Below are 25,757 nucleotides of genomic sequence, written 5' to 3' on the forward strand. Positions count from 1 at the left end.
AGATGTTTGCCAGGAAAATGTGAATGTGCTTTCTAGAGATGCTTACAGGGGAAGCAGAATTGCTTCTGTCTTTCCCTGATCTTATCACACAACTTCCTAGAGGTGTTGGTCATTCTGTGCTATGTCGTCTTGACAAGTGACATTCACTGTCTTGCTTTTGTGTGTAGTGGGTAAGTGTTGCATTGCTTGGCTTGTACTCAAAACACTGCGATTGTTTTCAAAATACCTTAAAAATGGTTTAGAAGTTGTAATATCTATTACTTTTGTTGAAGCTTCCTTCTTATAGCAGTAAAAGCTATTGGGGTCTGTGTAAGTACCAGTTTATAATTTGACCTCAGAAAGGATACAGTCAGTAGTGCTTTGGTTTAGGCATGCCTCAATTGCTCAAGTAAGCACCACGGCTTCACCCCTATGGATATTAATGCACTTTACTCCACGGTTTTGTCTTGAAGGCTGGTGGTGTTGCTGGCGTCTGTGTTGACTTGATCCTTTTTCCCCTGGATACTGTAAAAACAAGACTGCAGAGTCCCCAGGGATTTAGGAAGGCTGGTGGTTTTCGTGGCATCTATGCTGGTGTTCCTTCCACTGCTATAGGATCCTTTCCAAATGGTAAACTTTCTTTGTATTGTGCTTTGTCGTCTTTAAGTGAGAACTTACGTAGTATAGGACGTTCGTGTCTGTGGCTTCCTCTCCTGTAGGTGACTGGATTCTGTGAGTCTATGTCCAGCTCTGAAGAGCAGTTTCTAGAACCGTACCATATTAAACAAACTCTTTGAGCAAGCCTGGAATGAAGGCTGCTGCATGTTTACTCTGAAAAGCAACCCTTGCTCATTGGAAGCATTCCTGGATATGTCTTCTAAGCCTGTCCTTTACTTACACGGGCACCCCAAAGCATTTCCAAAGAGAGCTCGAGTCTTGCTTGCCCTGGACACTTTTGTTAATGACCTAGTCTTTCACGGCATTGGAAATTAATCAAAATTCAAAGTGCTTGAGCACTGGAGTTAATTGCCCTGCTATGCCTGTCTTTTTATCCCTGGAAACAACTATAACACTTAAAATCAGAAGGCATCAGGAATACTTTTGAAACTGAAACTTTAAAAAAGTAAATGCTTGTAGTCCCTGCAGAGAAAAGGCATCTAAAATTCCTAATGCCTTTGTCCATTTTATCTTTGTAGGGAGGGAAAAAAAGTAGCAAGCTATGTTGTCAGTAGTAAATGTTAGGAGAACTTTGCTGACAAATCCACTGACACCTTCAGATGTTTGATGTCCTTCATAAGATGATATAAAAAAAATTCAGTTCTTTATCTTGTCTGCTCTGTTATCTCCTTTTGAGGTGATAAGCATCTTTTGATTAACAGAAGGCAGTTCACATAGCCCTTCTTTACAATTAAAATCTGTTCCCCCGCAAGACATGTCATTTTTTTCAGGATTTACATCTTCAAAATCTGAAATGTGGTTTTATCTTTCCAACGTATGACTGAGAACTGAAATTATCTTTAGGAGAAGGAGTAACCCTTAAGGTGCAAGTGCCTTTGTAGTTGACTTGCAGTGAATAAACACAGCTCATGTTGCTATGCTCAGCTTAGTTTTGTATGTTTCTTGTTCACTGGGCAGCACTTTTATGAGTCCTTCAGAAGCTTGGAATAACCTTTTTGTGGAGCTAAAGTGCCAAATATACTGATAATGGCTAGGAATAAATTATTAATAACTGCTACTAAAACAGTTTTGCACATTGCAGGGTAGCAGACTTACATTAAGTACCTTGATGATTTTTGGGTGCTGGTTGTCTTTTTTTTTTCTTTACAGTTAATCAGCTGATTTGGTTTGGGTTTTTTTTGGTTGGGTGTTTTGTTTGGTGGTTGGGTGGGGTTTTTGGTGTGTTTTTGTTTGTTTGGGGGGAAAAAAAAAAGACCTTCCATACAACTCAGCCAGTCTCCTCTCTACTATTCCTATCTATGAATATGGAAGATGCCATTTTTTTCAAAACCTACCGGACATTCATGACTAATTAATACATCTTTCCTTGTCTTGGTACTAAAAATGGCCTTAAGTCCTGACACCTTTGATATTAATGGGAGGTTTGCCAGTGATAGCCAAGAGCATGAACTTTTGAAGGAATAATCCCACAGATTGTGTTGATACTGTTTTGGAGCAAAAATACCCTGTTTTCAACTACAGATGTAAAATAATAGATGACAAAATTCACCTCTAAATGTTTTTGTGCTAGTTCTGTAATGGAAGAACAGTTAAATGACTACATTTATTCTTTAATTTCAGCTGCTGCGTTTTTTATCACCTATGAGAATGTGAAATCCATGCTGTACCATGGCTCTACATCTTACTTGACTCCAGCAGCACACATGGTGGCTGCCTCCCTTGGGGAAGTGGTAAGAAAGAAATTCATATATTGTGTGTCTGTGGGAGGAGAGGAAACCATTCAATTATGAAAACTCAGGTTTGGTGTCATATCTTACTTTTTTGAGTGTTGACTGTCTTTGTACTTGTGACAGTTCTTACAAAAATATTACTTATTTTTTAAGGATGTGTTGGCACTTGTAAGGATTGTTTCAAAGCGAATGAACGAGTTAGTGACAATTCTTAGTAGGCCTATTGGCTGAACTTGCTAAGTTAGTGGATAGTGGAACTGTGCATTGTTCCAAAATGTGAATACACCTTTATATTTTAGTAGTTGTGCGTCAATGTTAACATTCAAGAAAGGCTTTTACAGCCTTTCAGCTTCATGTGGGGTAGTCATGGAAAGGTTTTTTTACTTTAAAAATAGCCCTAAGACAATGATGTTATATGTAAAGTAGGTCGGTGCCATCATCTGAAACACATGCACCTTGACATGTAAGAACCAGTATTAACTAATTGATATTTATCTCTCTCTCCTTCCCTCGTTGCATTCACATTCAGTCAACACCATTTACCAAAATATTTTACCGTCTTTATAAACAGACTCTCCTAGTGGATGTACAAAGTGAAGTGACAGGATAGGGCAACTGGTGGCTGTGTAACTTCTCTCACCAAATCATGTGAAGTGCTTTCATGGTGAAGCCTGTGTCAGTGGAAAGTGTCATGGGTAATCTAATGAAGCTTTTTCCCTTGGGATGGACATCTGTATATTTTAGTGACAGCTTCTCACATAGTCTTTCTGATAGCTGCAGCCCTTAGTTAGTGTATTGGTCAGCTTATTACAGGATAAAGATACATGTGAATAATAAAAATAATATCTATATACAAGCTTTTTGAAAGCTGTTCCCCCCACTTTTTGTAAAAGTTGCTGTGTTTCTTATCCATTAAATACATTATTTTGTTTATAGCAGGTTCTGGGACTGTAAGTAAAGGCTTGTTTTGCCTAGGTTTGTACAATACCCAGAATAATTGGGACCAAAATGTGTTGAACACTTTAGATGATCATTAAGGAAGGTGACAAGAGAAGCCTCTCTTATTTTGGTGCCTAGGTTGCCCTTGCGTTATTAACAGCATGGACTTTGCAGAAATTAATTGTGTGTGTGGATGGGTGTGTTTTTGTTTGTTTGTATTGTATTGTAAGTTATAAATGAATTGTAAGTAACAAAATACCTCTTGCCCTTGTGACTTTCCAATCTGGTAGACAGAGAGAGATCTGCCTAGGCTGTTTCCCAGTCCCAGACCACTCCTTAGAAATCTCTTTTTTTGAGAGAGAGGAGAAGTTTTCACTACTAAGGAAATGTCAAGGCTGTATTTGAAAGTGACTTTATGTTCCATTTTAAGATCATAAAATTAATTTCATTGCCACCATGCAATGCCAGGATGACTGGGCAACCCATAGATCCACAGAGATGGAAGTTTAGTTCTGGCAAGAGATCGTACATGACAATCCGTAACAGGAACTTCCTGTGCAAATAGTCTGTAGCAAGTATTGAAAGACAACACTTCTTATGTGATCAAACCATGACATATTTGCCTATAGGTAAATATTGAAGATGCTTTATCTGCACGCTTTATATTAGAAGCTCTAATATTTTGGTTTTAAACACTATTTCTGAGGCTATTTATAAAGAAAAAGAGCAAGGTTGCTTTGGCTTAGCTGAATCAAATATATTCCAGGTTCAGCAAAATCCTTCTTTCCCCAGATTCTCCTCTTGTTTTTAACTGCAGAGTTGGCATGGTGTCTTGCCAGTTTTTGGGGCTGAGTGTTTAGGCATAAACAGTCCATTGCTGTTCCTGCCAGCGCTATCCACCTCCTTTCTCCTGCTCTTGTCACACTGTTTCCTGGCACTGCAGTGATGAAATGGGGGTGCAAATTGCCGTGTCCCCACCAGTTTGGGGGAGGGAAATGGGCAGTACAAAACTAGATTTTCTGGCTTTTTTGCAACTTAAACTTAGCCCATGATGTGAGGCAGAAAAGTGTATTGTGTCTGTGGTTCCATATTCTACTTTTATTAACTGAGTTTTTTCTTCTCTTGTGACGCTGGCTTCTTTCTTTCCATTACAGATAGCTGTGTACTTATACTCCCCGTGGTGGCTTAGCTTACCAGTAGGTTGATCCCAAGCTACCAGCAGTGCAGAGGGATCTGTGCTATTCTAGCTTAGCACCAGGTGCCGTGCTATTATAGCATCATACCTAGCTACTTCCCACGGGAAGCAGTTCAGCTCTCTCTGCTCTCTGTGGTTTCAGCTTTGATTCCCAAGTAATTTTTATTCTCTGTGAAGATGATACTGATTAGATTGAATGGGACTTAGCCAGGGAACTTAATTTAACGTACCAAGTGCATGAAGATGGGTGAATTGAGCACTTACTAACCACTGGTAGTGGTTATAGGCAGGAGTAGATAGAAGGTGATAGGTTTAGGGCTGGGTGGGATATGTTTGTTTTGCTGCCCCAGGTGGATTCTTTTTCATCTCGATTAGAGCCTGTGCTGTCAGGTTATGACTTCTAACTTAAGGCAATGCACAGAACTTATTTCCATGGAAATTCTATAAAGCCTGTTAGAAATCAGCAAGAACTTCTTCACTATGGTAATGCATAGCCCTTAAATTCCTTGTTTGCCTGATATGTCATGGAATATTGATACACTTGAGGGAAAAGATGCCATCCAGCGGGACCTTGACAGGCTTGAGAGGTGGGCCTGTGCAAACCCCATGAAGTTCAACAAGGCCAAGTCCTGCGTGTGGGTTGGGGCAATCCCAAGCACAAATACAGGCTGAGCAGAGAATGGATTCAGAGCAGCCCTGAGGAGAAGACTTGGGGGTGTTGGTTGATGAGAAGCTCAACATAAGTCGGCAATGTGTGCTCACAGCCTAGAAAGCCAACTGCGTTCTGGGCCACATCAAAAGAAGCATGGCCAGCAGGTTGAGGGAGGTGATTCTGCCCCTCTACTCTGCTCTCATGAGACCCCACCTGGAGTCTCATGCATCCAGTCTGTGTCCAGCGTCCAGCATAAAAAGGATGTGAACCTGTTGGAGCGGGTCTAGAGGAGGGCCATGAAGATGATCAGAGGTCTGGAGCATCTCTTCTATGAAGACAAGCTGAGAGAGTTGAGGTTGTTCAGCCTGGAGAAGAGAAGGCTCTGGGGAGACCTCAGTCTTTCAGTACTGAAAGGGGCCTACAGGAGAGATGGGGAGGGACTCTTTATCAGGGAGTGTAGTGAAAGGATGAGGGGTAACGGTTTTAAATTGAAAGAGTGTAGATTTAGGTTAGATATTAGGAAGAAATTCTTTACACTGAAGGTGGTGAAACACTGGAACAGGTTGCCCAGAGAAGCTGTGGCTGCCCCATCCCTGGAGGTGTTCAAGGCCAGGCTGGATGGGGCTTTGAGCAATCTGGTCTAGTGGGAGGTGTCCCTGCCTATGGCAGGGGGTTAGAACTAGATGATCTTCAAGGTCCCTTCCAACTCTAACCATTCGATGAATAGCAGATTCAAGAGGTGTTTTAAGCTTCTCAAGTGCTGTTCCAGAATCAAGCAAAATGACGATTGGGCTCCTGAGGAGGTGCCAGTGCTCTGCAATAAAATCCACTGAAGAAAGGGTCTTTTCTTTCTTGAGTGGGTTATTTATATTATAATTTCTCTGCCTGTGAGGATTCTGTGAGAAAACTAACCGGGTAATTTAATTATCAGCAGCCAAAGAACAGTTGGCTACAGATGACTCCTTATGTGATTATAGAACCTGTTGCCTGTATTTTCAAGGTGGTCTGTAATCTTATGACCCTTACAACTCAGGCACTTACTGCTTTCATTTTCAGGCTGACAGATGGAGATGTAGCATAGTTAAATGAGTTGCTCAGGGCTGTCTTGTGCTTGGCTCTTGCTGCTCTCAGGCCAGAGAAATATACAGTGATAGCCATTGAAATGACAATCTGACTTTATGGTGTGGAAACTGCAATGTAACAGCCATTTTTCAGCTAATAAGATTCTGCTTTTTGCTAGCTTTTCTTCTCCTCTTGGTGTGATGGGAGAACTAAGCTGTAAAATAATTGAGAGAGGGATTTAGAGATTTGCTACAACAAACCTGTAATAAAAATAGCACAAAGCAAGATCTCATATTTGTTTTATAGAAAGTCTTAGCCGATCAATAGAAATATATAAACTATTCCAAATTGCATCAGGGTGAAAGTTATAATTATAGTTTTATTGATTAGTCATTAAGTTTTAATCAGGGCATAACCACTGGGACTATTATTTTGTCAGTAGTATTTTTTAATACATACTTTTCCTCCTTTGTACACTTTAATAATTACTGTGATATAAATTGCTTTTAAATGTGAAATAATAAGCCAAAGACTCTGTCTTGTTAGGATTCCCAAAGCATCTCTGCATTTCCAAACTGTCTTTTTACGAAACAGAGAAATTGAGATTTAGAACAAGAAACTGATGTTGGATTTCTAGGTTTGCTGCTCCTTTACTGGTGAGCATAAATGAGTCAGCTACCTTCTTGAGCACCAATAAAATGTGAGTATGTGCTAAGCTTAAAGGTATGTTAATGCTGACGAATCTGTGTTTTGAATGTGACCCAGTAAAATTAATAAAATAGGTAAAGAGGAAAAAATGCGAAGGTTGCATCAAGAAATGTTAAAATATATGGGAGAAATTGGTCAAATGGGGGCTCTTGCTTTTTATAACAGCCACTCTTCTGTATTGTTTATAGCTTGTGTAAATTCATGGGAAACACAGTTCACTGGAACTGATTTGGTCCAATTTCCCAGTTCCAGGCTAGGAGGCACGAAACCAAGCAGTAAAAAGGCAGGGGCTGTAGTGTGGTTGTTGTTTTTTTTTTTTTCTCCCCCTGTTAGGCAGGAGGAATATAGAAAGCTAATCTCATCTCCCGGAGTGACATAAAGAAGAGCACATACAAAATCTGACCCTGTTAAACATAATTATTTTTTCCTATAACTGAATCTTGCTGTATAGGGACTCTGAATATCCCATAATACATGAAAAATTACTTACAAAGACACAGCCAAAACTCTAGAGGGCAGATATATGGTATTTCATCTCATCAAGGAAGATGAAGGTTTAAGAATACATGAGGTACCAAGGGGGAAAAACCCTTATTATACTACTTACGTAACTGAAATTTGGAGATAGGAAATACACTTACTGCTTCCAGGGCTTTGGAATTTTTCATCTTGACTCTACATTGCCCTGTATGTTTAGTCTGCCTGTATCTTTACCGTGAGCTGCCAAATGTGCTTGGAAAACATGATATCATAGGGAGTGGAAAGGAAAACCAGATGTTGTAAAATTTTGCTTTTAATATTCTAAGGCGGTGTAAGTAACTCTGAGAAGGAGCAGTATTTTTAACCTCCTAATGCCGACTTTAAATAGTAACCAGGTGCATCTTGCAGATCCAGAGTTAATTGTATACCTCCAAATTGATTTGTGTAGAATATTTTTATCAGTTTAATATGACAGTGTATACTATTAATTACAAGAAACTTTGATAAAGAGAAGTCCCTCTCTGGGCTTCCCCCACCAGCCTTCTGCAAACGTGGTTTTATGAGGCAAGTTTAAGATTGTCCCAGTTTGACTGATGAGCTTTCCTTTGTGAGTGCCAGAGTGGTTGGATTCAGCACATTTGATTTTACATCCTGCTGGCTTTTCCGTGGAGGTGAGAATAAAGTTGTTTGGATCACATTCTAAAGAAGCTAGCTGACAACAGCCTTTTCCATCTAATATCTAGATATACTTATGGTTACGATCTGAGCTTTGCAAGGTATTTTGTGAAAGTTTTGGGCTGTTGCTTGTAAATATCATGTTCACTCTTATCATATTTCTGACCTTTTATTGTTGATTGTCTATTTTTCATGAGGTGGTCTCTTCCCCCCCACTCTCCCGCCATAGTCTGTAGGAAAGCAAGCTACCTGACTTTCAGATCGCTTGTGAGAGAAAAGTGTGGGGCAGGACTGAGGAGCAGGATGGGAGGTAGATGTCCTGTGACCATGCTCTGGAAATAGATTACTAACTGAAGTTATTGAGCGGCTTTTGTCCTTGTGTAAATTTGCAGAGTGCTTTAGGATTACAGCGCTGGAGCAGTGCTGGCACTGTGCAGTGCATCCCCAAGGCTGCCAGATCCCAGGTTACTTGCAATGAAGTGGTGCATTTACAGAGTATGCTGTAGCACCAGACAGAGAGAGACAAACTCAGATCCTGAAAGTTGCCTAGTCATATTAGTGGCACTTTGCCTGCATTTATTTGTCCTGTTAAATTTTTAAGCTGATGTAGCCATGATACTTTAGGTTCCTCATCTGGCTTATTTTCATTCTGCTTCCGTGTCTCTGCACTGTGGTCCCTTGAGTTGTATGTATAAACGCTGGACAAGCTCACGGGTCTAGAAAGGTGTTTCTGGTCTGTCTGCAAGTATGCTGAAACTCGTGCTACCTACCGGGCTTTGGTGGAGCGTGAACCTCATAAAGAAAAAATGAAAACCTCGGCTGTGTTTTTCTGAGACAGCTCGGAACGGTTAGGTGGGAACTGCTCCCTTAGAAGACGCTAGGCTTGGTTGTCCTCGGCAAGAAGGATTTTGGCATAGCCTCTCACTTAACTTTTTTTCCAAAATTTGAGAAAGGAGGGATGTTGAATCAAGTTGAATTGTAACGTCCAAAAGTTTTTCACTTCAGTGAGGAGAGGGGATGAGAATGGCTGACTTGTCATACTTCACATAAGCTAAACCAAGTAGCATCAGCTAAAACATGGAAATGCAGTTGGTCTTTCTGCCTCATCTTGGCTTAAATAAGTAGACAGGTGGTGTGACATTGTCACCTCATGTGGCTCCACAGGGCAAGGTGAGGACAAGTATTTTACGGTGAAATTCCAAGCTTACTTGTGTATTCCAGTGTGTTACCACTTAAGATACTTTTGTGATAAGAGCAAAGTGTGTGGTTCATCTGTGATTAGCATCTGACCCTCAGTATTAATAACTTGGGAATTTTTTTTTATCTGCTGTTGGGATGTGTCAAATAGAAAAGCTTCTTAATGTAGGAATTATCTTTCTGGGGAATTCAGATAGCTTTCTCTCCTAGTCCTAACATGTTTCTTAGAAGAAGCAAGCCCAAATGCAAGCAAGTTCACAGTTTACAAATCACGATTCTGTACAATGACATTTTGAGTGTGCTGTTAATTCAAATAAAGAAGGAAAGTGCATGTTTTATGTTATTTTAGGCTTGGGTTGATTTCTGGAGTGAAAAAAAAAGGGTGTGTTAGACATGTCTCTGTCCATGAATCAGCCCCTTCCACCCTCTGCCCTGGCAGAGGGAAGTTAACTAGTTTCAGTTTAATTCGAGAACAGCAACCTCCAAAAGTATATTGGTATGAATTCTGTGAGAGTAACTGGCTAGGTCAGAGAAGAAAGTTGCTATTAATGCCCGTTCTGAGGAAAGGGCAGAAGCATGAATCAGACAAATCCACAGGGTAATGTCATGAAAGAATCTCCAGCAGGATAATTGGTCAAGGCTTTTTAGCATTCTAAGCCCTAGAAGATCAGCTTGCAGGAGTCCAATCTAATGGAGATAAAACAGCTGCTCACATCAGACATGTAGTTAAGATTTTAGCTATTTGAAACTCCAAAACTTGTATGTTGGAAGATGTGGCTTTTCAGTTCAACAGGGAAGTTGGATCCTCTAGGGAGAGGTCCTTCTAAATCAGCAATTGTCTGCTGCAACAAAGAGGTGATTTAGCACTTACTGTGTCTAGATTTTGGGCTCATGGATTTGAATTTTTAACTATCCCCTTCCTAAGAACTGAACGAAGAAATAGACAAAACTATTTCAAAACAAAAAGCTGCATTTTCTGCTTTGCATCCTGTCTCCTCTCAACCAGTGTAGGATGGGCTGGCAGACCATAGTTTTCAAAGTAGTCGCCAAAGTCAGACAGTAGTGAAAGTTTGATGGGACCTCTTCCACAGTACTTAGGCTTTTTTTGCTATTTTCATTGATCAGTGCCTGTCATTTTGGGTATGGCTGTCTCTTGTGCTGTGTATATCTGGATGCATGTAAGTATTGAGAAGGGGAACGTGCCGACGCTGGCAAGATAAGCAATGGAGGGGAGTGCAGCAATGTAGGTGGTCTTTTAATTAATCATGGTGGCTTTTGAAATATTCATAAATTAATCTAGGTGAGGTCACGTCTGCAATACAGATGCTGCGGGATTTTTGCCAAATCCTTCTGCAGAAGCGTAGCTGAGCAGTGGTTGGAAGATGGTTGTGAAGGTGAGGCTCTGGCCGTTAAGAGCTAGTGGAGAAGGAGCATAGTGAGAGTGGATGGAAACTATAAGTAGAGCTACAGCTGGAAATTGCTTGTAAATAAAGATGAATGGAGGCATGAATCCACAAATGCTGCCAACAAATTCATCATACAATTAAAGGCTGAAACAGCAAATTAAGAACTGTCAAACACCTAACCAGCCACCCACGCTGATACTCTCTTGTATGCTCCATGTTAACTGCATGTGTTACTACCTCTTCATCAGCTGACCTTCCTAGATTGCTTTGTGTTACCTATTCAATTCAGGGCTTAGAGGACATGCTACAGTATAGAGTAGAAGCTTGATGGTTGTCATTTCTCCTTTCAATCCTAGGGCTGCTATTCAGCTGATTTAGAAATATTTGTAGCTCAAAGTGTCTATAGAGGAAAGCTAATTTGGGTTAAAGAGTATAAGTGAGAAATAAATAATTTAAAAGTATTTCCTGATGCATTTCCTGGCTTGCAACACTAGAGTCAGCACTGGATATTCTACTACAGTCAGCTTTGGAAATGTCTGAGGTAGTTTAAGGTAAGTTTATTCCAAAATAAGGTTCTGTACAGGGTTTGTCAGGAATAGCTATTTCTGAATAGCTCCATATGTGGACAAGCCCGTAATTCTTTAAGTGAAAATGTTCTAAGAAAGAGTAAGGGATCAATTAAAGGAAAATACTTGATAAAATACAATGTAGTTGAAATTTCCGTGTTCTGGGCCAACGTAACCCCAAGAGACTGAGCAAATTGTAAAACACTAGTCATCTTTCAACAGGAGACTTAATGTGTTTTCAGAAAATATTGCCTGTGTTCTCTTGCCTGAAATCTCATTAACATTTGTCCTCCTGTAACACAGCCTGACCCCACTTGGCTCCTTGGAAACAATTCTATGCTGGAAGGGATGCACCATGCTACTTTTGCTGAAAGAATGGTTTGGCTGGTGGATGTGATTAGTTTCTTAAGCCTTTTAAAAGAAGTTTAACAGACTCTCAGTGGTGGAAGAGTTGCCGGGATAGATTGGATCATACCACAATTCCATAGGTTGAATTAAGGGTCTACTCTTCTTCAGCTTTAAGGCTTTCTGTGTTTAAATGTGGTAGTAATTTATGATTCAAGCATCAACCAGGATTTTTTTTAAAGCTATTCAGCTGTCTGATCTTTGCTATTCAAGTTTAAACAAACTGCTTGTGACTGTACTGAGGAACTTCGAAATCTGTGGGACACTTAGTCTGCGCTGGAGTATGAAAGAGATGTGCATAACAGCAGGCTACTTTTGGTAAGTTTTAGGTTTAGTTTTAAAAAGGAAACAAAACTCTACACTGATTAAACTTTGAAAGACCAATTTAGTTATGCAAAGCACGCAAACTTTCAAAACATCTGCAGTCAGAACTACTTCTGTAAAGAAGTGTTTAGTGTTAGCTTTGTCAGCTTCACAGACTTTCCCTGTTCTTTCACCATTAACTGATGCAGTTGGGGTAACTGTTTCTCCTTGGTGTGAAGACAGCTCAGCACAAATTTCCACCATTTGAGGACAAAAGTGTTCTAAGGTGTACCTGACATAGCTGATGGAGAGGTAGGGAGGGAGCCCACAGAAAGAGTTGTAGGGCACGTAGCCGGGCAGTTGAAGAGCCACATGTGGGGAAGGAAATCTGAGAGGAGCAGAAGCCCACGTTGAGAGGGCTACTGAAGGGATGGACACGGAGCCAGCTGAGGACTTCAGGCAGCTGGGGTGAAAAGGCTCAGCCAAGATGGCCATTGTGAAGGGAGAAGTGTGTGGTGGTTCAGATAATGCTCTGGAGCAGGAAGAAGGGAGCGTTGGAAAGCAATAATAAGGACCTGACTGAGGTTTGACAATGACAGGATGAAGTAACATTCTTGCAAAACAGATCTGCAGATTTCCACGTGGAGTCAACTAAGGTGAAAACTTGGAGGAAGTTGAAAACATTTGTGCAGAAGCTCTGGTTTTCCAAATGCGTGCGTGTGACATTCGGTCCCTGTGAATGGTCTCATCTCTGAAATAGTGTGTTTTTAAGCTCTGGCAAATGCTGAGATCTGAGGGATCTTGCTGGGTGAGATTGCTCTTTGAAGAAATGTTTCCTGCCAGCATACAGGGGAGCTGCAGTTAAATTAATGAAGGCTCTATTGTGTCAGTCAGAGGAAAAGATAGGACAAAGAGCTGGGCATTGTCTAAACTTTCCTATCCAGAGCCCATTAGTCAAAACTTGTTCTCTCCATGGGGTTTAAATTAGGAGTGGAGTCACCTGTTCATGACCCCATCAGCTTTGCACAGGACTGAATTTAACTGTACTGGAAAGGCCTGTCTGTGCTGTGCATGAGTGTGGGAGGGGAAAATAAGATTAGCATATTCTGAGGTTTTATTTTGAAGATGAATACTTTTTCTTTGGGGCTGGCACTGAAAGCAGAAACTGATAGTGTACAGTACATATAATGGGCAGATCCTGTCATCTCTGGAGACAATTTCCTTGTTAAAATAGGTGTTAACTCTTCAATTTTCCACTTGAATTGTGCTTTAGCAGGTAGTACAGCCTGCTGGCATGCAGGTCTGGAAGGACTTGTTCACAACTTGAGTTGTGATCCAGAGCAAATTACAGACCATAGAGACTAGCTTTTTTGTTCTGTCTTGATCAAAAGGGCAGAAATTATTTAGATGAAAGTTTATTGGTTTTTGAACGGCTAACGGGTCTCTGATTGCAGCAGCTTGGGCTTCTCTGTTCAAAGAAAATAAGAAACCAAATGACAAATGCATATTTCATGTTTCTCTGCTTTTCTGTTAATTTTCATGGTGGTGGAAAGGGTTAGACAGTTCATCTTCTGTCTACAGGTAATATCATGCTCCCCACCTTCCCCACTATCTAACATTCCCAATCCAAGAGTTGTGACCAGAGTTTAGAAACAATTATTTGGAGAATGAAATACTTTGCTAATCTCATAATATTGCAGAAAAAAAGTTCTTTTTCTTTTCCTCTTCTATCCAAGAGGGGAATCCCAGTGAGTTCTGAAGAACCAAACATAAACTTACAGAATTTGGAGAGGCATGGGAAACTGCAGTGCTGAATTCAAAGTTTGTTGAGAGTCTCTGACATGAACCAAGAGGCAAATTTCACCTTCTTTTTCAGGATCCGAAGGAAATCAGTGCAATTTAAGACCTCTTAATTTTAGCCTTGCCTGTTACGTTAATCATTCAGTTATCCCAGGAATGGAAAAAGACATTTTTCATGTTTCAGATTAAAAATAGGAACTTCCTACTTACAAGGGAGAATCTCACGTAGAAATTGAGATGCTCAGATTATGTCATATTTATTAACCTATTTTGGGAAGCAGCATTTTTTTATATTAAAAAAAAAAAAAGCAAAAAACCAACAACAAAACAAACCTGAGCTATAAGGTAGCTTTTGTCTGCAGGAGTACAGTCAGGGGTAATGCAGAGTGCAATTTAGAAAAAAACAAAACACCAACCCAAACCCCCCACAACACCAAAATGTCTTTATTGCTGCTTCTTTTTGAATGGGGTTTTAGAGTTGCTCTGTTTTTCTTGCTCTTCTGTGTTATATTGGAGCAGGCAATCCTTCTGACCTTCAAGCATGGGGTGAGAGATTAGGATTTTGTTGCCAGATTGACTGCAGCTAAACATATGTCCTTTGATAAGTCACAGCCTCTTTGTTGTCATTTTTATGCAGCATCTTTTTTTTCCTCGAATGTGTTAGTCATTATCTTGCACAGGTATTGTGAGGTTTAGTTTAAAGTCTCTGCTCTCTGGATACAAAGTTATATAGTGTCATAAATTAGATTCTTATTTGATTAAGAATAAACTTATGCAAATGACACTTAAGAGTAATTCTCCCCAGGTATGTTCCTTTAGTTCTGTATTAAGTATTAAATTATATTTGTATAGTGAACATCAATTAAAGTTTCCCAGCCTAGTCAAAGTCATTAAAACTAACCTCCTGCTCAGGAAATTTATAATTAAAATCCTCTAGACAATGTTCTAAAGGGTTTAAAGCTGCAACAGAGTAATGTTTCTTGGAGCTCATTGTGTGTTTCTATACCCAGTTTTCAAAGCAGGCTTAGATGTGCAAGTCAGAGACTTGCTTGGAGTCACTGAGAGCAGGTTCCTAAATCACCAGCCACTAACCTATTCCAGAAGAGTTCTCTGTCAAACTGCTCTTCTCCTGCCTTGTAGCAGAATGGCTGGCTAGTTACTAAGTGGAAAAAATTTGGTCTTGGTCCTCACCCAGTCCCAGGTTAGTGCAGAGGATAGATCAGCTCATTAGCCAGGAGCACATCAGGTGCCAGCATCTTAACAGAATGGGCTTTTAGTCTTTGCCCGTCAGTAGCCCCTCTTAAAAGCAGCGATAATATCTGTCTATCATTAAAGATAAGAAGTGCTCAGACCATGTGGTTGTGGGAGCTTTTTAAGAGTGTGAGTCAGATCATCAGCTGTGCAAGGTGTGTGCCAGGCTGCATAGGGTAATGCCTTCCCAAGCTGCTCTCCTTAGGGGTACAAAGCTGCTAATAGTGTTGTACCAGCTGTGTCCCTGGTTCCAAGAAACACCTGCCATGCGTCAAACCAATTTAAATACCAAGCAAACCTCCTTAATAGCAACTGTGACACCTGTTCTGCCCTCTTTCAGATGTTTCTGGGTGCATCTCATGCCCAGATCATGCCTGCAAAGTTAGTGGTCAAACTGTAGTGTAGGTGCCTAAAACCAAACGCACGTGTTATCTTTGATTCTCTGCTAAATCCTACAAAGCCAGTCATGTAGAAAATAGTTAGCTTAGAGCACAAAGGATGGAAGCAAAAGGCTGTTAATCTAAATGGGATATGTTAATATTTGGATAATAATATAGTTCTGAAGACCAGGAGGAGTTGCCATTTTCTGATGTTTGGCTTTGCCTAAAGAGCAGAACATATTGGATGGAGAAGCAAGGACTTGCTAGTGAACTGCATGGTGGTTTGCAGGTAAGTGTTTACTCCAGAATCTGCAGTGGCAATGCCACCAGCTACTTCAGATTCTTTGTAATGTTAACCACAAAATCATTTTATTAAAAATCTCCTTTTGGTTGGGAGTTTTCTTCAGCCATTTTCACAGTAGGCTGTATTTGCTTCTGGTTTCCCTGGATGACCTGCTTGCACCAAACCCCCTTGTAAGCAGGGCCATCCCCTCTTTGTTCTCTTTTATTATATGTCTTGTGTATTGTCTAGAGAAAAATGCTTGGTAGCCTTGTGCTGATGAATTAGATGAGTACTGCCTAGTTCTGAACAGCTGCTTCAGCTTTAAGTAGGATTGGCCCTTATGCAGAAATTAGTGGTTTAAGATAAGGTGTTTCCAATAAACTTAGGTGAGCCCATGCAAAAGGCTTTGTGCAGGTCCCTGGTGCTATTTGCAGCAGATATTATTTTCTGTTGTCTACAGTCACGTAGGAACAGGTTTCAGATGAAAAAAACCCGCTTAAATCGGTATAAATAAAGAGGCTTTGTGTTGACTTTAAGGCACTTTTGAGACTTCAATGCACTGGTCATTCTTCAGGATCAGTTGAGACCTCGGTTGGAACAACCAGGAAAGTCTGATTCCAACATGAATCCGACCAGGAGATGGCAGCATTGATACATGCGAGGAGTACCCAGAAGTTAAAACACTTCCCTGAACTGTCAGAAGAAAAAAATTACTTTCATTTAATTGGAAGATATACTGTCTTATCAATACAAAGATAAATGTTAACAAAATAGTCCTATTTTTAGTTTTTGCCCCTAACTGGCTAATGCAAGTCAGTAAATTAAAAATGTGTGTAGATTTGTGTCTAAATATTGGAGTCACCCTTTGACCTGGCAATGATTTAAGACAAGGATTTTGAAATTTAGTACTCTTCTGTTCAGAAGTGGTTGTATTATTAAAAGACTAGGAAGATAATAGATGCTAATTTTGTCGTTTCTCCGTACCTGTTGTGTAAACTAATAATAGCTTTGCTTGTAGCTGTAAAATTGGGTTTTGTTAAAGCTTAAATCTAAAAATCCTTGAGCCTTTTGTTTCAGGGTTATTGTCTTCCTTCCTTGATGGTATGTATACATGTGCATTGACGTGGGCGAGAGAGACCGAAAACTGGAGAACTGTATCACCTGACCTAGTAAATAAGGAAGGAGCTTGTAGGGCAGCATCCATTTGTCCCTTGAACTTGGTCTGTAGAATCTTGATTCTCTCTTTCTGCTCCAGAAGCTTGCTCGGAAAAATGAGCATGGCCCCTATCAAAAGTGTGCTGTTGTCTGTTGCCTTGATTTTGGCCGAGGTAGCTGAAGGCCCCCTGGTCTCCTTTCCTTTCTGCGGCTGGCTCTGCAAATGTTTGACAGAGAGCTAATTCCTCACAGGGTCATCGCCAAAACCAGTAGGATGCACCAGGAATGGCCTGAGTTTGGCAGGCTGTATTGTGTTCTTCTGGGCCAAGCAACAGGCTACATCTGTGTGAACAGCCCAGAGATTAAAATGCAATTTCTTCCTGGGATTTTGGTGATTAGGGAGGTCATGTTATTGTCTGTCTTCCATGTCTACTTATCTAGTAGTTGATGTGGGTAAAAGCATATACGTAGACAATTACTGTGGAGCAGCCACTCAATTATATCTTTCACCCATGCTCATGCAATTTGCTTATAGTTTTCATATATTTGAAAATTTAAGTATGAATTCTCTTGGTGCAGTGTTACACTGGTGCTACTCGAAAAGCTGTAGCTAAGAAAGCAAACGGTGGAGATGTGTGTTGTGTTCTTTTAACTTTGGCAGTGTTACCTGGAAGGCACTGCAGTGATCGAGATCTGAACATAACAGATTTGAGATTTTTTTCAGCATCCGTATGTCCCAGGTTGTTACTTTTTTTTTAACCTTGTGGGCTAATACGACCCGTGTGAACTTAATCTTGCATACTTCCCTTTGGAGACCCATGTTTGACTGACACCAAAAGACTGCTGGGATTGTTATTGATAGTAAGGTACGCATATAGGAACAAATAAGGTAACACGTTGTAAGTTCAGGTGCACAGCGAAAATGTCACCGTTCAGTCTGATGTTGGCAGTTGCAGCTCATGGCTTTTTTAGTACCAGAAGTGCCCTGTGGAGCCAATGTGACAGTGCAGCCCGGGTGAGACGAGCCTGTATTTCCTTTCATAACAGCAGAATGTAATCACTGTTTTTGTTCTTGTGCAGCCACAGATTCCCTTGTAAGCGCAAATTCAAATGGGAGAAACATCAAAGTTAATTTGAAACGAAATGCACCCCAAGTAGTCCTGGGGAAATGGAGACATTACTTTGTAGCCACCCTTCTCCTGCCAAAACTGCAGCACCCCAGATGTCAGGAAGCCATGCTGTGCTCTTTGTCTGGTCTTGATTGACTAGATTGTTTTCATCCGAGCCTTTTTAAAGCTTTCCTCCTGCCTCTGTATTTTTAAGGAATAAAAAGCTAATATAAGGACATGGAGTGTTATGAAGCATGAAGTTCTATAAATATTTATGCTGAACTATCAAAAAACTTGACAGTTCTTATTTTCTTGACAGATTGGGGTCACTTGTTATTTTTGACCCTGAGAATTGAAGAGCACATGGAGTTAGATCTGTTTGTAATGACTTTTGGATATTGTTATCTGGTAAACTTGCAGGAATGTAACAGGATAACAGACTCTTTTTTTTTTTTTTTTTTTTGTCTCTTTGTGAAAATGGAACTTAAACCCTGTACCGTGTTACCCACGAATGACCACTCTTGTTACTGTCTCTGTGCAATCTGGCAGTGAGTTCCTGAACTTTCTTTAGCACACATGGGTTTCGGAGTTAGCAGCTTGGTTTCCCGCTTCAGATGGACAGCTTCCACCTAGCTTGCTCTTGACTTGAAGTACTCTGTGATCACCTTTATGTCTAGGAACCACAGTGTGTTCCTGGGCCCAGCACAGGATGGGATCAAGGAAGGCTAAAAATCTGGCAAAGGCCCACGGTGTCTCCAGTGTTTTGCTACCAGCCCCAGCACTGCTGTAAGTATCCATGGGGCCAACTGAAGACAAACTCTTCTTAAAAGTTTAAGTGATGATAAACAGGCATTTTCTAGAGAGATGAGAGGCTTGTAACTCTCTGACACTTCAGGATCCTCATTCCTCAAAATTATGTGCACGCGAGCTTGACTCCTACCTGAAGCTGAAGTTACAGGTGAATATTTTAAAGCTAAGTCTGGCTTTTTCAGAAAAGCTTGAGCTTTGTGGCGGTAACCACATTATTACATCCAGCTGCAGGGGCCTTTCTTGCCTAGTAAATTCGTTGTGTAGGAAAGAATCAATCCGACACTTTGCCTTGAATGAAATCCAGTATGTGTTTTAAGGTGAACTTTGAATACATTGTGTTCATCTAAAGCTAACCGGAGTGTCTCTTGCGTTCAGTCACTAGAGGGCCCAAAGGAACTACCTAGGAAAAAAGTTCGTTCTTCAAGTCCTGAATCTCCAGTTTAGATCTGTGAAAGTGGGGGGAAGGATTCCTGTGGCTGCCAAAAGACAGAATGGCTTCAAAGTCTTGGTTTCATTGGCAATTTTCCCCACACGAATCTATTTCTGGTTTGGAAGTTAAAAATTTCAAGGGTACTTGCATTTTCTGTTAGTACAATTTTGTGTTCAGAAAGTACATAAATCTCAGAGCAAATACATAAGCTGCTCATAAACAGCTTTTAAGTTCAACTCATATAATTAAAAAAAATATTTCCTTGTTTCTCAGGTTTCTTTACTTGGAACAGTCTCCAAACGTATCCACTGTATGATGTGTAAGGCACCAAAAGGAGTTGGTGTCTGACTGTACGGTTCTCTTGCAGGTTGCGTGCCTCATACGGGTTCCATCTGAAGTTGTCAAGCAAAGGGCCCAGGTTTCTCCTTCCTCGAGTACCCTCCGGATTCTCTCCCACACCTTGTATCATGAGGTGAGTTCAGAGCAAAATTTCAAAGAAGTTGCTTCATTTTTCCCACTTGGTGCCATACGTGTCCAGAAGCATTCCAGTTCTGTGCTCTCCTAGCACTTTCCTATCTAGTCTTCTGTTGTTAAAAGTGATTGGCATGTTATATTTATGGAAACCAAACCCCCACGTCCCCCTGTGCAGTCACTTACATGCACACTCTAAACAACTCTTTTTTTTCCTCCTCTTTTTATATGGGGTACCTACATTAAAAAAAAAAAAAAAAGGGAAAAAAAGAATTTAGTTACCAAAGCTCTGCTTGTATTTATGCAAACAGTCCTTGTCTGGCACAAGAGAACATCAAGTCTCTGTTTCTAGAGTTTGCTGAATGGCTTCGTTTTTTAAGCAGGCTTTGGAGGCATGTGCTGAAGGCACCATTTCAGAGAGGCTCTGTAGGAGCTCTGGAAATGAATGCTCATCCAGTATTGGTAACTTTTGAAAAATAAGGGCTTTTGTCATCTTTTCAGTAGCTATACTGATCCTTCCTGGAAAAACCTGTTCACCACTGTTTTTACTGAGTCTCACAAGGGACGTTTTTCATGTTGTATTCCGTAAGAGAAAGTGGCTCTTGGAAACACCACGGGGGAAAATATTATATACATTTCCCTGTGTGAAAGGCAGGAAAAGGAAGACATAAATATGACCTTTAAATGATCCACTTGATTTTTGTTTGCTTGTAAATGAAAACTATTGTGATAACCCTGCACAAGAGGGTTGCTGGAACTTCTTTCTGTGCCTTGGTCATTCTACTCTAAGAGCTGGTGCTCTCAAAACTGTATGTTTTTCCCCTTCTTTGTAACCGACCAGAGAACCATAAGACTTGCCAAGCACTGGAATAAACTGTCCTATAAGATGTTAAGCGTAATGTTATATACACTTATAAAATAAAATTTTAATTGTTTTGAATGTTATCAGCTGCTTAAAAATACAAAACATTTCCTGGTAAAAGCTTTGAATCAAGGCTAAGAAGGTGGACATAGGAAGCTGTTATCCTATGGGCTGATTTTACATGGGCTATTTAAATAGAAGAGTAGTAGTTTCAAAATATTTATGGGATAGTGGATACTTCCAGAGAAAAATATTGTGCAAGTAGAGTTTGAACTAATGTGTTTCTGTGCCTTCTTGCCCTTTTAATTTTAACTGTAAGGTATATTTTCTTCTCTATAACTGATTATTCTGAACAGTGGTTAAATGATCTTTGAAATGAACATAAAACCCTCCGGCACTGTAAATTATGGAATACGCTATACAATGTTATAATCAATATAGTCAATTTGCAAGAAGTTCAGGTCTGACACTCAGTAAGGCTGTAATGCTTGCCTCGTAATCACCGATAAATTGTGGTCTTTGGCAAACTAATTCCCTGTAGCTGATGCTTTCTTTTGTTGGTTTACAGGGTATTCCAGGACTTTATCGGGGTTATAAAAGCACAGTATTAAGAGAGGTAAAACACTTGTCTTCTCTTTTATTCTTTTTTTAAAATTGATTGGTTTGCCTCACTTTGTTTTCTAACAAGAGATAATAGTACAATTGAGATCAATTGCTCTAACCATAAGCTCTAAATCCTAGCGTATTTCATTCTAGGTAAGTTACTAGTATGTAATTTAAATTATCAAAATACTGATAATGTGCACTAAGAAAATCTGTGATACATACAAAATGTCATCTACCATCCTGTCTCTCAGTTCTGTTGCTGCTAAATCGTAGAAGGATGGAAACATATACATTAACATGATGAAAACCGTAAAATAAAGTACTGGAAACTTCCTCGAGTCTTGTGATTGCATCATGTGAAGTATGTATGCCAGCAATGGTGAACTAGTGGCAGCAGGCCAAGTTTGGCACAGACAGATTTAGGCTTTCTTTAAATATATTTGTCAGCAGATGCCAGGAGATTATCTGTCATCTGTATATAGGGAGGATTGTGCTCTATCTCTTTTTTTTTTTTTTCAAATGTGTGAAAGAAATGCATTTAGTCATCCAGTCTGTAGATGTGATATGACATTACTTAACTCTAAATCAGAAGTGCTTCACCATTGGAAAAAAAAAATGCAGCTAAAAATATTTGGCCTGCTTGGCAGAAAATAGTTCCTATACTAAAATCTCTTCGTAAACGTACTGTGAATGACAGCATTAGTGTCATGGAGGTGTTTGACATGCTGAGTGAACAGAAGGCAGATTATAAAAGAAGTAGAAAAACATACTGGTGAATTCCCAGTCTAAAACGGTTTCAGAATTGGATCCCAGGAGGTCATCTTTAGACAAAGCAGAAGTTGCACCATGAGTACCTCAAATAAAGAGACAAGATGTGGTGTTAAGGGATATGGTGTAAGGGAGAACTTTGTAGAGTGGAGTTGATGGTTGGACTCGATGATCCCAAGGGTCTTTTCCAACCTAAATGATTCTATGATTCTATGACTCAATTCCTATGGAAACATTACAGCTATTGTCCAGGAAGGGTTCTTTACTCACTGTGTTCGATGTGACACGTGTGGGTTTGTCCTCTCCTTGTATAACTCAACTGAGCAAACTAGGTTTGGATCTTTGTTTCTTTTGTTTTTTAAACACAGATCAGACCTGTTGTCTGTGTTGCCATTGATAATAAAGTGAGTTGCAGAGGCTTTTTAAGCCTTTATTCAATAGCTCTGCTTTTAAAAGCAGAGCTTCATGCTGAAAACTGTTTTTAGGACAGTTATTTTAGCCAGCTCTTGTTACAATTATGCAATAAAGATGGATATTACCTAAAATAAGAAATACCAATTTTAGTGTTCCTTAAAGTGCTGACAAATGATAATGCACTGCAGTCTACTTTAGCAGTTTTGAGTGTTAAAAAAATGTTATTTGTGCAAAGATGACACCTGCTTTTCTGAAACGTAACCCCCACCATAACTTCATCCTGTACTTATTTTCTGGCTCACTAAACACATGTTATTCACTCAGATTTCATTTGGAGACGAGCGAAAAAGACCAACGAATCATTTTGATTTCTCTGAGGGGTTCTGAATAAATGAATAAATTTAGATGCCATTGAATACAGATTTTGCATGCTAACAGGTAGATAAAACACATGGTTACTACTAGCTGCTATTCTCCTTAAAATTTGTTTTGACATATGTCAGGACGGTAATTAATTTGCAGACCATATTCATGGCATAGTGTGTGACCCTGCTGAGATAACTTTGTTTACTCAAAATGGCAGCACTTTGTTGGAAATTTAATGGGGGTCCTCTCCATTATGTATATTCTTAAAAGATCCTTCAGAACTGATTTCAGTTGAAGTATTGCTTTTTGGGAGAATCTGTCCAATAGAATGAGAAATAAATGATTACCAAATGAAATGTGCTTTCTCTTCAAAATGAAACAAATCATAGGTGATGTTTAAAAAAAAAAATGAGAAAATCTTTGAATTTAACACTGTTATGACCGTTGCATTTTTCTGACACTAAATATTGTAAAGCGATGTCCACTCGAGTAAGAACAGCATATTGAACCTTCAGCTGAAACTTGTAAGCCTAAGCCTGACATTTAATCTTGGTATTTTCCCTTCTCTTTAAGTACACTTCTTTCTTTAGGGAGTCTTTATTTTCAGATAAAAATCTGTATTGATTCATTATCGGACACATCCAAGTAGCTGCAGAACATATATAAACTGATATTTAATACCAGCTGACTTTTATACTTATAGAGTTTGTTTACATGTTTATGTTCTTTACTTATACAAACCCCTTTGTTTAGTTACATTGGAGTGATTTTTGGATAGAGGGGCTTCAATGGATGATTTTTCATTAAAAAAATAATAATTGGAAGAGGCTGGGAATATTGATGCTTTTCAGATGATGATATTCTTGCACTAGCAAAATGCTCGAGCCAGAATTTGAGAGGTTAATTTTAGTTGTTGCCTTGAGATAAAATTTTGTGTGTTACATAAAGCAGATATTTTGTGTATTACATAAAGCAGATTTCAGTGCCTGGGCAGAGATCTGCTTGCCAATTGCTTGGACTTAAGTGAAAATGAATCTGATTTTTTTTAGAAAGGGAGTGCAATGTTAAATCCTCGTCTTTTTACTATCATATAGTAGATCTTATCAAGACAGCCTTATTCTGCTCCATGTAATTTGCATTAGCTGCTGTGCTGCTTCTGTTCTGGTGCAAGTTGTTTCATCCTTCATTTTTGATTCTCATTCTTTCACTTATTATCGGAATATTTTCTGTACAGATGAATATAAGAAAGGAAAGAAGATGGCTAAATACGTAATGTGTTTGGAAATGGCTTTGTTTGAGTGAGCCTCGGTGCTTGGAAGTTTTGGCTATGATTTTTTCACCTACCTCCTTTTTGGTGCCTCTTCTCTCGCATCTCCATTGCGTTTTGGTCTTTACATCTTCCTTTGATGTAGTTACACTGAACTAATCCTAAAATCACAAGGGAAGTGAGGCACAGTGCATCATCCTGTTGGCAATAGTAGCCCAGAAGAGACATCTGTGCTCCAAGAGGAAAGCTTTTCTGATAAAGTACAGAGTGGGAGTATGGTTATTAGGTTCCTGAATGAGGCTTTGAGTAAATGGCAGAAATCGGAGGCTGTGAAATGATGCGGAATTCCCTTTGTCTTTTCCTATGGTTGTTGTGTACCAGTGTGTGTCAGTGTGGAAACTGGATCATGCTACTAAGAACAGTCAATGAACAGGTAAATTTATTCATGTTTTCCGCAACAGAGACAAGTTCATTTGTAAAATCTCCAGCCATCTTATAACAAGGCAGGAGCAGACTATAAATCCACTGTAAATCCTCTAGAATTTCTTAATGGGAATATAGTTCTGCTGCTGAGATCTTGTATAGGCAAATCGAGCCAGTTTTTTAATTCCTGCATAATTCATTTTATTAACTATGACCAAGTAGAACATCTGTTAAAATTCCATAATGTTCAGTTCATGGGAAAAAGAGAGAAACCCCTGAGTTCCTGTTGGAGCTTTTCCATTTCCATTAACGTTACAGGACTCTAGCAGATGTCTTAAAGGACATTATTGTGAATGAGAGGACAGCACAAAAGAAAAGGAAGTGCCTTGTCCAGTTTCCCTGTGTACAATAACTTACTGTACAGTGAGTTACTTCACCCTCTGCGTGTCTGTGTGCAAGCTGCAGCTTCGCACGAGCAGTGCCATGGTTAACTGTAGTGTCCCTTCTGTCCCAAGTTACCGTAGTTTGGAAGAACTGAGTGAGTCCTGAGTGGGTGTTCTGTGTTTTTAACCTAGTTTGTCACTTCTAAAAATATTGCAGATGGACTGGGCCCTAGCCCAGAAGTGGATTTAAAAGGAGCTAAAATTAATATTAAACTCTTTCTTAAAGACAAAGGGGATGGAGGACGACTGACTCTTTGTAATTCACAGATGTCTTGAAAGGAGGCCGAGAATTGCTTTCAGACGTCAGTTTTTGCTGTTCAGGTAGCCCTGAGTAAGCTTGTCCTCTGTGCTGCCTCGTAGACTTTTCTGAGACAATTCAGGCTCTCTGCTGGGGGTGGCCTCCATTCAGGAAGAGGTGGCAGTGATGCTTTACTTGACAGTGTTGGTTGAGAACTCATCTCAGAGCTGTGAATTTGATAGAAAACTAGTGGAGCCCGCTCTTGTACAGCATGCTGTTGAGCTTACTTTCAGTGAGATAGCCCAGTCGTCGCTTGTGGGAGTCCTAGTTTAAGATAGTACAGTTGTGGGCTGGTTTGGTTGGGGTTTTTGTTGTTTTGTTGGTTCCCCACTCCCGCCCCCTTCTGTTGCAAGTTTGAGCCCTAAGGGGATGAAGGGGATCTACTGTTGTGTTGGGAGGGTGAGAGCACTCTGTGCTATATCAATTTTGGAGAGGAGAAGGACAGGTAGTTTGAAGTATGCTGTTGCATTAATGAGTGGCAGCTGTGTGACAAACAGGCAACAAATTCAGGCTCTTCCCAATCTCGGAAAGCAAAGAATAATGTCTCCTGAGGAGGAGCTGGTACCGTTTGTTGTATGTATGCTGCAGAACTAGTGTCCGGTTATAATATCAAAAGAGATATGGAGGATACGCAGTGCAGCCTATG

General features: G+C 39.9%; 1 protein-coding gene across 8 annotated transcripts in view; it reads left to right on the forward strand.

The window, feature by feature from the left end:
- The window catches only part of SLC25A26 (solute carrier family 25 member 26), a 90,772-nt gene that overhangs the window by 1,705 nt on the left and 63,310 nt on the right, over positions 1–25,757 (forward strand). For all 8 annotated transcript variants that reach the window (XM_054216498.1, XM_054216499.1, XM_054216500.1 and 5 more), the window contains exons 2-5: positions 453–609; positions 2,278–2,387; positions 19,561–19,665; positions 21,095–21,142. In XM_054216498.1, coding sequence (XP_054072473.1) covers positions 453–609; positions 2,278–2,387; positions 19,561–19,665; positions 21,095–21,142 — 420 coding nt within the window. The remainder of the gene's footprint in view (positions 1–452; positions 610–2,277; positions 2,388–19,560; positions 19,666–21,094; positions 21,143–25,757) is intronic.

The sequence above is a fragment of the Rissa tridactyla genome, chromosome 10, assembly GCF_028500815.1.
Source record: "Rissa tridactyla isolate bRisTri1 chromosome 10, bRisTri1.patW.cur.20221130, whole genome shotgun sequence".
NCBI lineage: Eukaryota > Metazoa > Chordata > Aves > Charadriiformes > Laridae > Rissa > Rissa tridactyla.